Source organism: Patiria miniata, unplaced genomic scaffold (genome assembly GCF_015706575.1).
Source record: "Patiria miniata isolate m_02_andy unplaced genomic scaffold, ASM1570657v1 HiC_scaffold_9, whole genome shotgun sequence".
NCBI lineage: Eukaryota > Metazoa > Echinodermata > Asteroidea > Valvatida > Asterinidae > Patiria > Patiria miniata.
In genome coordinates, this window is record NW_024037076.1 from 14,573,851 (window position 1) to 14,586,475 (window position 12,625).

The 12,625-nt window shown below is 39.1% G+C and overlaps 1 protein-coding gene across 1 annotated transcript in view; it reads right to left on the bottom strand.

The window, feature by feature from the left end:
• The window catches only part of LOC119720045 (mucin-4-like), a 64,144-nt gene that overhangs the window by 39,332 nt on the left and 12,187 nt on the right, over positions 1–12,625 (bottom strand). The window contains exons 3-12 of the mRNA XM_038189555.1: positions 12,341–12,604; positions 9,411–9,475; positions 8,708–8,797; positions 6,452–6,631; positions 5,106–5,234; positions 2,907–3,357; positions 1,244–1,426; positions 888–998; positions 449–669; positions 12–90 (exon numbers count right to left, since the gene is read on the bottom strand). Of these exons, the coding sequence (XP_038045483.1) occupies positions 12–90; positions 449–669; positions 888–998; positions 1,244–1,426; positions 2,907–3,357; positions 5,106–5,234; positions 6,452–6,631; positions 8,708–8,797; positions 9,411–9,475; positions 12,341–12,604 (1,773 nt within the window). The remainder of the gene's footprint in view (positions 1–11; positions 91–448; positions 670–887; positions 999–1,243; positions 1,427–2,906; positions 3,358–5,105; positions 5,235–6,451; positions 6,632–8,707; positions 8,798–9,410; positions 9,476–12,340; positions 12,605–12,625) is intronic.

Sequence of the window (12,625 nt, forward strand, 5' to 3'; positions counted from 1 at the left end):
ACTAGCCTCACCTTGCGATGTAGGAGTGACGGCTTCACCATTGACTTTTGTTTCTAAATCTGTACCTTCACTGTTCACTTTTATCTCAATCTGAAACCAATGCAGGGAAAAGGGTAAATTATAATTGAATTTTAGAGTATTCACTCTTAAAAAGTTTGTATTATTTATCACCTCAGAAATCCTCATATTTGCTTTTGATTTGATTTGTGTTTGTTTCCTAACATAACAATATTAATATATCAGCGGCATTATGAGGGGTGGATTAATTTGAGGGCAAACAACAGGTACACAGGGGCTACAGCCTCATTATCTATTGTCTGCCTGCATTCTGGTTCAACCATATCCACCTGGCTCTACCATTGAAGAAAAACATAATTAAGGTCAAGAAAATCTCATAAACCAACATTTTTTTCTCAATTATTAAAATGTTGGGAAAGTGATAACAAACCCTTGCATCACCAATGTACTCAGCAGCAAAGCCTGCAAAGAATGTTGCCTGGGATAGCTGCTGGGTTTTAGAGTTGAATGCTCGCTGTGTCCTGCCTTGTAGTTCAAACAGTCTCTGCCCTGTACCGTCTTCAATGAGAGCCATAGTGTATTCACCCTGACCATTGAAGGTGTACTCCAAACCATCAAGCGTTCTCATGTGAGGGTCGCCCCAAAACCATACTGAATTAATGCAACGAATACCGATATTAGACAAACGCAAAAAGAAAATGCAAGACAACTAAAGTTCATCATCGGTATGGTAATGATCTATTGCACTTTGCACTTGCTATACACTCTTCATGAAAATCAGTGACCATATAAAACAACCGAGAACAAGAACCGAATGCAAATTGGTTACACTCATGAGCCCTCCAACCTGACAATGCAATTGCACTTACCCCACCATGGTGGTTGATACCTTAACCAGTGTTGGGTTGGTCTCCACTGTCTGTACAGGTAACACAATGTGGATTGCTCACAGCAATAATAACGAGGCAGTACTTCTTCCTCTGTAAGTAATTAAGGGCACAAATACCAAGTCAGAAGTCTACCAAAAAGTGGAAGTCGGTCAAACTTATACGACAGGTGAAAATATTTGTGTCCAGTAAAATATGAGTTCAAAAATATGCTGCGACCCATTAATTAGCAAAGAATATATTTGTGTTCTGATAGCATAGAGCAACTGACTGCAAGACATTCACATTGACATTTATGTCCACATCCACGTACATTCATGATATATACCTACACCTACCATACCGAAGCTGAGAACGTCCTGGTGTATAAAACCAAGGCAAGGTGATGGGAGGGTACCTCTCCATTACTGAGGCAACACGTGCACTCCTGATCCCCCAAGCAAAATCACATCTACGTGTACGGTAGCAGCAAATTGGGCCTGGACTCCATGGAGGTTGGAACCAGTACACAAAGCAATCAACTACATAAACGAAGAACAAAGTATATATATTTAGTTACTGAGAAGGAAAGGATATAGACAAACAAAATTCAGGTAAGCCAAAACTGTTCTTATATGTGCACTTGGAGGTTTAGGCGTTTCAGTGTACACATTTTAACTTGATTTTATTTCTATAAAACAAAATTACATTGTTCAATTATATGTAAAGGGTGTTCCCCCCCCAAAAAAAAAATACCCCTCAAACCACCCTCTTTTTCATAGCTTTCAAAAACATACATCACAAATCTTGATACATCTTTGACAAGTTTATTTCATAAGCTTTTCAACCATGGGCAAAAAACCCTTCCATTTGGAAAAATTGAGATTGATTTATGGCCGATATAAAAATAATGTTGCTTTTCATTTTGTCCATGGTCTTAATTGTCACTTATTAGGAATGTAATGAGTTTGGGGTAAGGGTAGTTTTGCTTTTTTAATATTACAGTGGAACGTCGCTATACTGAACACCGCTACACTGAACATTCGGCTATACCGAACATCGTCTTTGGCTCCCGATTTTTGTGTACACAATGTACTGAACATTGTTGTTGAAAAAGCCACCTATCGCCGTAGGTAGTAAGCTAAAAAATTGTGTAATTACATAATTCAATAGTCGGCATGAGTTCAGAGTCGTCTTTCAGTAACTACATGTACATGTACCGGGTGATGCATGCAGGGTGAAGTTCTGAAGGGCACTATTTATTGAAAAGTGAGTACCGGAGCAATGCCACCTTAAAATCGCCATTCCGAATGATCGCTATTACGAGCAATTTGTGTGGATCCCGCAGTGTTCATTATAGCAGCGTTCCACTGTATAATCTTTTTTCTTTGTTTCTTTTTTTTCTGTTAACCTTTTCCAAGCTTACCTTTTCATTCACCAAAATGGTTGTTTTTTCAACTTTGTTCATCAAAATCATTTTTTTTGCCAACGAAACCTAAAACTGTAGTATTAAAGATGTCATTCATAATAAAAAATGAAAATCACATTTTGACAAAATTTTCACCCTCTCAATGTTGAGAGGGCCATTATGCAATAATGCTCAGGGCGACTTAATACCTTTTTTATGGAACCGGTCACAAATGCTCTACCTGTCAGACAAAACGTATGTGGTGTAGTATTCTTGGAAAAGTTAAATTTCATTTTTATGCCCTCTTTGTATGCTGAACAAATTAAATTAGCAATAGAGTACATGTATTTGTAAAAAAAATCTCACAAGTGGCAAACACAAGATAGTTGATGGCTTCCTTGCAATATATTAATGCCAACATTTCCTTTAACGTCTCTGTACATGTATCATCAAAGCCATTCACTTAAAAACTATACATGTACATTATCCAACAAGATACATGCATATAAGACTACTGAACCCAACAGGAGTATCAGTTGCACTTGACAATAGGGATTCCTTTTGGAATTCAAGTTGCACTGGAATCTGAACACAAATCTTAACACGTCACTCACAAGTTCTTCTTGGAAATCGTCTAGGTAGAATGTAATCGTCACTGAAATATTGCCATCTCCAGTCAATCCAAGCCATTAGCAAGTTACTCGGGCAAGTGTTAGTGACAGCAGAAGCGTATGGATCCGAAAGCAAAAAACTTCCCTGACGGTTGTACCAATTCCAGCAGAATAAACGAGGATTCACAAAGTCAGCTGGTAGTGTGTCCAATTGGTAGATCCAACGTCCTTGTATTCCCGAGTTGCCCACGACACTACCTGGACGGAACAGTGAGGTACCTGGTGGTAAGTCTACGTAGACCTGCTGGTCAATCCGTCCACAGGTGAAACCCTGGATGACATTTCTATTGACTAACAAGGTCGGGTCCCAGTTCATGCCGCAGGAATCGTAGTTAAAGATGACATAACCATGTGTTCCATCAGTCAATATTACAGCTTGAAAGGTGTTAGTCCCCTAAAAAAATGGGCAAAAACGAAAGGTGAACAAGAATTCCCAGCTGCTTTTGCTTTCATCAAAAGATATCCTCTAGTGATCACAAAATCTTCACTGGCATCAAATTAGAGGCAAGCATTTTTTTGGGAAATACTCTGCACACACATGCTTCAACTTTTGCTCATAGCCTACGACTACATGTCACATCGGCATGTTACATATCACCATATTGTGACTGAATACACTGACAAATTTAGTACAAAATCTTAGGTAGTAATAAAAAAAACCAAGCAAACAAGAATCTGATTTAGAGCATACTGTCTGACCTATACAGGGCGAGTCAAAAAGAAAAAGACTTGCACCTAATTTCATGAAAATAATCGTAACTTATGATGCATCGCAGCGCTGCGACGGGTCATATCCCTATGATGCGTTGCAGCTGCGACGCGTCCTGCGATTCATTTAACAAAAAATGTCTTACGTGCGATGCATCATAGGTGTATTTATGGCACAACTCAGTGACTGTTTTATGTGTTTATTCAGCCTACAGTAAATAGTCTGATATCAACAAAGAGTCAATGGATCTCCTCTTGAAAACTTTTAAAACGTAAAACAAACTGCTGGATGTGTAATACAATTTTAAAGGAAGACTAGCTCTCAGTGGATGTACAGCTACTTTGAAATTTCAGCTGCAATATTCCAGCCTAATTCATAATTATTCAATACAATTTCTATTTACAATTTTACACACATTATCTCGGTATTAGAGTGCGTTTTATGGCATAAAACTGGCTAAGAAAAAGACGCTTCTTATTTTGCAATGACCACACACATTGAAACTTGCGTCGTGTTTCAAGCTGTTGTCAAGGAACTTACGATGTGTTCACCACATCGCAAGTTTCGTGAAATCCTACGACGCATTGTGAGTTACGACATGTTACACTTCGTAACTCGGGTTGCAATGCATCGCAGTGGTTTGTGAAATTGGATGCTGGTTTATGAATTTGCCCGTAAAAAGCAATAGAAATTGACACACCAACGAAGCATATATTAAATGTGCATGTTCTTCCACGCATTGGAAAACAGAAATTACTGAAATTGAGCCATATTATGAGAAGTTATGCATATTCCCCCCCCCCCCAATCTACTATTACAGCTGTCTTTGGAATGCCATTGAAGCTATTGCACTGAGTGAGAACCAGAGATTCAGATACAAATGAGATTTTTATCACTATAATGTCAAGACTGAAAAAAACCATTTTCACAAACAGACGTTGTGTTTTGAATATGAGGAATGTTTTTTGGAATAATGCTGGTGATTTTTGTCTTGTTTTCCTGTGCAGCTTTTCATTCCTGATTGAAGGCGTGTAAACACCCTTGTTTAATTCATTGTATATTTGGTTGACAGTTGAATTTTATGATGTTTGTATTAAAATAGGCATAACTTGTTAACATACATGTACTATGCACTTTAGCCCTAATGACCTAATGTGCACTTTAGCCACGTTAATTTTTTATTAAACTGAACGAGCCACATATTTTACAACTATTTTCTCACAGTAGGTCACTGTCTTTTTGACTCACCTTGTATACAATTAAGACTTGCAGTTGTTTTGATTTAAAACATTTGGTTTGAAACATCTTGAGATTGATCTGGTTTCAAAACAATTCTCTCCTTCTTTACGTTCGTAATCGATTGCTTTAAAAATGCCTCAATACGCTTTTATACACCAGTTCACTTTGATAAACAAAAGTATAGGCCTACTCACAGAAATTTGTGAGGCTGACTGAACATTACTCCACGTGATTACAAGAGCCCAATTGGCTGAGAATTGTGCTGACACGATAGAACTCAATGTAGCCAGCATGGCACTATCCGTGGACGGGTCATCATAAATCTGGAATAACAGATTGCAAACATATTCATTTTAGTTTAGGCTACAGCAGAAGCTGGTAACAGAACAAGATGACATGGGCAATTATGCCAATTGTCCTATTAGGCCAAAAAAAAAAGTCTCCGGTTTCTGGAATGGAGCTTGCCCCAAAAGTGGTGCGGCGACGTGGCTTTCTTTTTTTTACCTGTTTTTTTTGCTTCAAATGTCGGCTGATGACTGCAAATGGTGCCCGACTAAACTTAGTCCAAATATATGGGAGTCCAGAGAGGCCACATAAAGCTTATTCTAGATCATAACCCCATCTAAAAACACGTTAAAATTGTGCAGCAGCAGGATTCCAGTCAAACCAGTGAGTTTGGCGGTTTTGAGACATCATCTTTCATTGAAAAAAAAAAACTTTTTCATTTTGCCGACGCACATGGCTACGGCGACGCGCGCGCATACCAGAAACCGGAGACTTTTTTTTTTGGCCTTATGAAGAAAAACACAAGTTCGAACTCATTCAGCATTTCAGTGTTGAAGGTACTAGCAATATTTCTGGAGCACGTTCTTATTTATCAAATTGTATGGCACAGTGAACAATAAGGGTATGGCTACAATTCATTTATAGTGGTGAATGAAGAGTTTGGCAACACTACCCATGTAAGCTTCGTCATCAAGCCCCTGATAGTGATGACCATTCTTTGCCTCTATTTTTCAGGCGATGCAATAGAAGAGTAACAATGGGTAAGCACACGATGACATATGGTCCGCACTAGTTGAGCCAGTTTCCTGGAGATCTATGACTTCATAGCTTTTTCCAAGCACATTGACTTTCCAACAAAATGGTTTACTTTAACAGCTGATTATTGCCTATACATACTCCTTGGCAGACCTGCTCTGTAGGATGGTAAATCCTAGACAAGTCACTACACGTAATCTCCAGTCATCCAATCAAGTCATGGGAGACATTCGAATAAATTGTGTTTGTCACTTTTCAGCTAGATACTTGTGGCCTTTACTTGTTATATGTCACTTGTGATAAATCTGTGATGGACTTGACTCCAACTATGGGAAAATAAAAAAATTGCCATAATGTATCTAATGAAAAACCAGATTTGACATTAACGATACATATATTTTGAGTACTGTATGTCTTCCAAAATTGTGACAAAAATTGTACTACTTTCTCACTCATCGTCTGTCAGAAAGGAGTTATGTTAACCCTCCAACTAGCTCACCTGCCAGAACACGTTGCTTGTTGAGTCAAATGCATCAGCGTTGACATCTGCCCAGAAGGCGGCTATCATTCTCTCATTGCCAGTGAAAACGTTGCTTTGAGCACTGGGAAAGGCCTGTTTGGAGTTGGTGTATTGTACCCGTGGCCTGTTCGACAGAATGATCACGCCATTGTCGGTGAACTACCCCCAAAAAAGAAAAAAAAGACATGCAAAATACATATGTTACATGTGAGGAGTGTGGCCTTGTGGTTAGGGTTCATCACTCGTGATCAGAGGGTCAGGGGTATAAATTCAGCTGTTGGTCATATGTTGTGTCCTTGGGCAAGCCACTTGTACTTGCCTTTCTCCAGCCAGGAGTAAAAATGGCTACCGGCATTAACTGGGAAGTAACCTGCGATGGACTTAGCATTTCATTTGGGGGGGGGGGGAACAAAAATATTCTCAGTTGTTTCACGCTAACTGAAACCAGCGATAAACTCTGGCCTGACAAGCCACATTGGCCCGTACAGACATTACCGACTATATCACTTGTTCCAGTATCTTTATTACAACAGCACAAAATGTATTGAGAAATCAGTAACTATTAGGTTTCAGAAAGGATCTTGGAGCAGTGTTGATCTCTTGAGCAACATTAGTTTTTAGAGGGTAAGGGTTTGAAGTCTAAACCAGTGTTGTAGTCGAGTACTTTTTTCTGAGTACCGAGTACTGCCGAGTACCTAGGTTGCTAAGTACGAGTACGAGTACTTGTGCTTCCGAGTACAAGAACAGGTCTTCGAGTACGAGTACTTGAGCGATTAAGTATGAGTACGAGTACTTCCACTTCCGAGTACGATTACGAGTACTTGTATTTTCGAATACGGCACCGGGTACATTATTGTGCTTGAAGCCTAAAATTACGTGTACTGTTAATCACTTGTGATACAAACTAGGGTTCATCTTTGTAAGCTTTTTTAATTATTTGAAATTAATTTGTTTTTTTAAATCGGCAACAGCAGGAAGTATTTTCCAAGGAAATGCCACACAGCTGAGATACAGACATGAAAGTTTAGGTCAACTGTCATTTAATAAAATTAATCAACCATGCTGTGCATTATTATTATTCTATATTTGGGTCCTTATTCCTCAGACTAAAAAAAAAAAACCACAAGTACAACAAGCATTTAAATGGCTGAGAAAAGATTTCTTTATTTCTACTTATGTTCTTAGTGTTCTTACAAAAGTTGTTCTTACAAAAATCTTTTTAATTCCTTCAACCATCCTATGCAAGCATACATTCTGAGCTTAGGTGTTCTTTCAGACAAAATCAATCACACAGTCAAGCGTAAGCAAACGTTGACGATACACGTACACGAACAAAGTACACATGCAACATGCATCCAAAAAAACACCTGGCAGATTCGCGTTTCTTGGTGTCTACGCATTTAGTCTGCTTCCCATTCATAGGCCTCTGTTTAAGGCTAGGCCGCAGTGGACCTGCTGCCGTAACCAGACTGGGGGCCGTTCTTCAGCTTCGGCTGTGTCTCTTTCTCCAGTCATGCAGGTTGGCAATGGGGCTGGACCCGTATTATAGGACCGAATCCGGGGTTCAGAAAACGGCTTTGCTCCAATCGCCCAAGTTAACCGTACGACCATTTTGAGGAACACCTCAGCGTACAGTGTGTACATACAATGATTGGCCATTGTGCCCACGTACGGCAAATGGGTCATTGTGCGTAATTGGCCCGGGCCCAGTCAGACCTTTATACAGACCCGGCCATAGCTAGCTGTTAATTGTGTTTGTCCGGACGTGCGTAGCGTAGAGTAGAGACAATTTCGATTTCTCTGCAATCGACCATTTGAAACTGAAAGTATCGATAAAATAAGGCCGTGGTAACGTAAGTGATATACTGCATTTTTTTTTTATCGAGTACCGCTATTCGAGTACGAGTACTTTGTTTTATCAAGTACTGTTATTCGAGTACGAGTACTTTGATGATCGAGTACAATTTCGACATGTGTGAGTACGAGTACGAGAACTTTGCTGCTCGAGTACGAGTATCGTCATATCGAGTACGAGTACTTTGACATTCGAGTACGAGTACGAGTACCGAGTACGAGTACTACAACACTGGTCTAAATCACAACTTTAATACATGTGCAAAATGTATTCACAGGGTTATTTGCGATGCCTTTGTTTTATATCTATCCAAAACAACCAATGTTTTTAAAAGCACCAACGATTAAAACAGGAGTTTAGAAAGCACTGTTCACACTTACATACAAAAATTCGTAGAGATCACTACAGTACGGGAAGAAATGTTTCGGTCTGAACGTTGGCGAAATCCGGTCCTTAGGTGGCAGAAAGAACTGTCAGGAAAAGAAAGAGAACACATTCCTAATATTTGTAAAATAATTTGTTAGGGCCCATGTAATGTAGTTTATCAATGCAGTCCTTGTAAATGCACCTTTATGTCCCATTTAGTCTTGTTTTCAATTTTCGTTTTACTATTTTGGTGCCTTTTGGGTTTTTAAGCTATTTTTTTTAATTCGTGAGCAAAGTGTGATGCCATTTCTGGCAGAAAACTGCTACATGTATTTCAGCGCAAAAAATCTGCCAGAATTTTGGATATTTTTCTGGCGTGAATTTTTTTTTTTTTTTATTCATTGTTGTTTCAGTACATAACATTAGGCCAGTGAGCAAATGTTTCTCACAAAAGTTTTTCAATGAGCAAATTCTGGGTTCACAATTTGAACAGAAAACCCCTCAATTGAACAGTGTCTTCTTGAAAAGACATCACAGCAACAGCACCCTCAGTTGTCTGGAAAAGCATGGACAATTTTTAATGTTTAAAGAAGTTTCTACAACGTTAACCAAAAAAGGATTTCAAATTGTTTTCATACATTTAAGAGGAGTAGAAATTTGCACAAAAAAACACTACCATTTTTACTGTTTTTTGAAAAAACAACATTTTAAACTCACTGGTTGATTGACACTGGAAAGCATGCTATCGCCAACTGCAACTCCAAATGGAACGAGCTTGGGCTCTGTTTAAACAGCAATAAATCATGAGGAAAGTCAAACTTTAATGCTTCTGAAAGACGTACGCTAAAATATGTTCCTTACCACATAACCATTACCGCTGCTTTACAATGCAACCCCATTGGTCACTGTACTGGTGGTACTTTTTTTTGGTGCTATTACTATCTAAACTATACTTCTGGAGGAATCAGTATATAGGCAAGGACTTAATTCCCAGTGGAATTTGCATTGATCCTAGTACTTCCCACCCGTGGTTTGGTTCATGGTGTTTTATATGTTATTGTTTGGTGTATTGGAGAGAATGTAGTATCCAGACATTACTTCTTTGGGTGTGTACAAAGTATATAGAATTAAGTGCATTTTCAAAGTATTTTCTGACATAATTGGACATGCTTCTCAGTCCCAGATTCATGTCTTTACACCATTTCTGCAATGACAGACCTTCTTTCACTAGAATATTACATAATGAACAAGTCAGGTGTGTTTGCCCCAAATGCAATAGGCTTCTTAGGATTGCCAAGAACAATCCACAAACCAAATTTGAAGTTCACATGTAAAGTATTTCTCAAGTTATCGCGCTGACAAGATTTCTATTGTTTTAGCCACTGTGAACTTGACCTTAGGCCTTTTGGCCCCAAATGCAAAAGGCTTCTTAGGATTGCCAAAAACAATCCACAAACCAAATTTGAAGTTCACATGTAAAGTATTTCTCAAGTTATCGCGCTGACAAGATTTCTATTGTTTTAGCCACTGTGAACTTGACCTTTGGCCTTTTGGCCCCAAATGCAATAGGCTTCTTAGGATTACCAAGAACAATCCACAAACCAAATTTGAAGTTCATATGTTAAGTATTTCTCAAGTTATCGCGCTGACAAGATTTCTATTGTTTTAGCCACTGTGAACTTGACCTTTGGCCTTTTGGCCCCAAATGCAAAAGGCTTCTTAGGATTACCAAGAACAATCCACAAACCAAATTTGAAGTTCATATGTTAAGTATTTCTCAAGTTATCGCGCTGACAAGATTTCTATTGTTTTAGCCACTGTGAACTTGACCTTTAGCCTTTTGGCCCCAAATGCAAAAGGCTTCTTAGGATTACCAAGAACAATCCACAAACCAAATTTGAAGTTCATATGTTAAGTATTTCTCAAGTTATCGCGCTGACAAGATTTGTCCGGACACACACACACACCCACACCCACACTTGTTTCACATGACTAGTGTGGACTTTCCATTGCTTTCGTGTAGTTAAGAAAAACCAGTGAAAAAACTCATTTTTCTCAAACTGTGAAAACTCTTTCAACCCAATTTTTTTTCTATGATTCCCTTTAGTGTTTCTCTTCATTCTGCTACGGATAAACCTAACCCAAAAATGCCTCTAAACCTGTTTTCCAGAAATGGGGAAACACTGTGTGGACGTGGGGCAAGTCCACACAACGTCGGTGCTACCTACATTATGTGGACGTCTTTTGTTCGGAAGTCCACACTGCGTATGTAAGACAAACTCACCCACACCCACCCACACACACCCCTACTTGTTTCACATGACTAGTGTGGACTTTCCATTGCTTTCGTGTAGTTAAGAAAAACCAGTGAAAAAACTCATTTTTCTCAAACTGTGAAAACTCTTTCAACCCAATTTTTTTTCTATGATTCCCTTTAGTGTTTCTCTTCATTCTGCTACAGATAAACCTAACCCAAAAATGCCTCTAAACCTGCTTTTCAGAAATGGGGAAACACTGTGTGGACGTGGGCAAGTCCACACAACGTCGGTGCTACCTACATTATGTGGACGTCTTTTGTTCGGAAGTCCACACTGCGTATGTAAGACAAGCTCACACACCCACACACCCACCCACGGAAGGACAAGGCGGAAACAGTATGCCCCTTCGGCTTCGCCGCGGGGCATAAAAAAAGTGAGAAGAGATGAAAAAACATGATGAAATCAGTATGCAACATTCTTTCCGGTGTATTCAACACCATCACACCTGTCCAGACAGCCGGACATCTTAATCCAAGAAATGGCTATTTTGCAGGAAATTTGCACTTAAGGGAGCCTCAGTTTGCATGGCTTGTTTTTAAACTATGACAAGACTGGTCTCACTCACTAAACAGCTTTAACAACGCTTTGAAGGTATTGGTTTAGCTTTTAAACAAGTGCACCACCCTTTATACACTTAAAATCCTTGACACCCAAGATACAGGTCACAAGTAGCCCCATTGTGTGGCCACATTACTTGATGGGGCTAGTCACTAAGTAGAGATTAAAACTTACATCATTCATTAGCTTATGGTAAGTGTAGAGTGTGAGCATAAAATTATGTACTAGTCAATATGCTTCGCATTCTTCGGTGTCCCAAAACTTGAGATAGTAAAACACGCAAAAATATAGACAGGCGCACGAATCCACTTGTGTTAAGTCCGACAATTTTTAGATACTGCACAACTGAAGTATGGCAAAAGAAGCATCTAGTATAAGTGTTTATTTTGACACATTTCATCCACATTCATGCCACATATTATATGGTCCACACTTTGAAACTTTGGATGTGTACCACTGCACTTCCTAATCTTAGTCTTCATGTTCAGATCAGTGGCTTCATTCTCTGAAAACAATTAGACCCAGTAACTGGGGCGGAAGTAGAACTACCTTTTTTTCAAAGACTGACCAGTCAAATTTAAAAAAAAATTCTTCCTTCATATTAAAATTTTAACACAGAATCAAAACTTGGCAGGTGGTAAACTGAAGATTTAATCTGTGCCTTGTGAAAATTATGGACATGCATTAAGGTGCAGTTGGCTTGATTTCGTTTTGCATGTATTTCTGCACTTCGTATCCAGTTTAAAAGACAACACTGTACATGTTACTTACCATAGACTGTGATGGTGAATGTACACATCCCTTTGTTCCCTGATGAGTCTTGTGCTGTGCATGTAATAGTTGTCACTCCAACTGCATATGCCCCACCCGATATCACTATGTTATTGTTCTGATCTCTACACGTGATGTCATTGATGGGACCATCTATTTTGTCCACTGCAGAAGGTTGTAGTATCCAATCAACAACAGCGTTATTGCCCATTGTGCAAACCTCGATGCTTACTGCAGGACATGTGACTGTTGGACCTTCCACATCTGTTTCATATTCACAAAGTT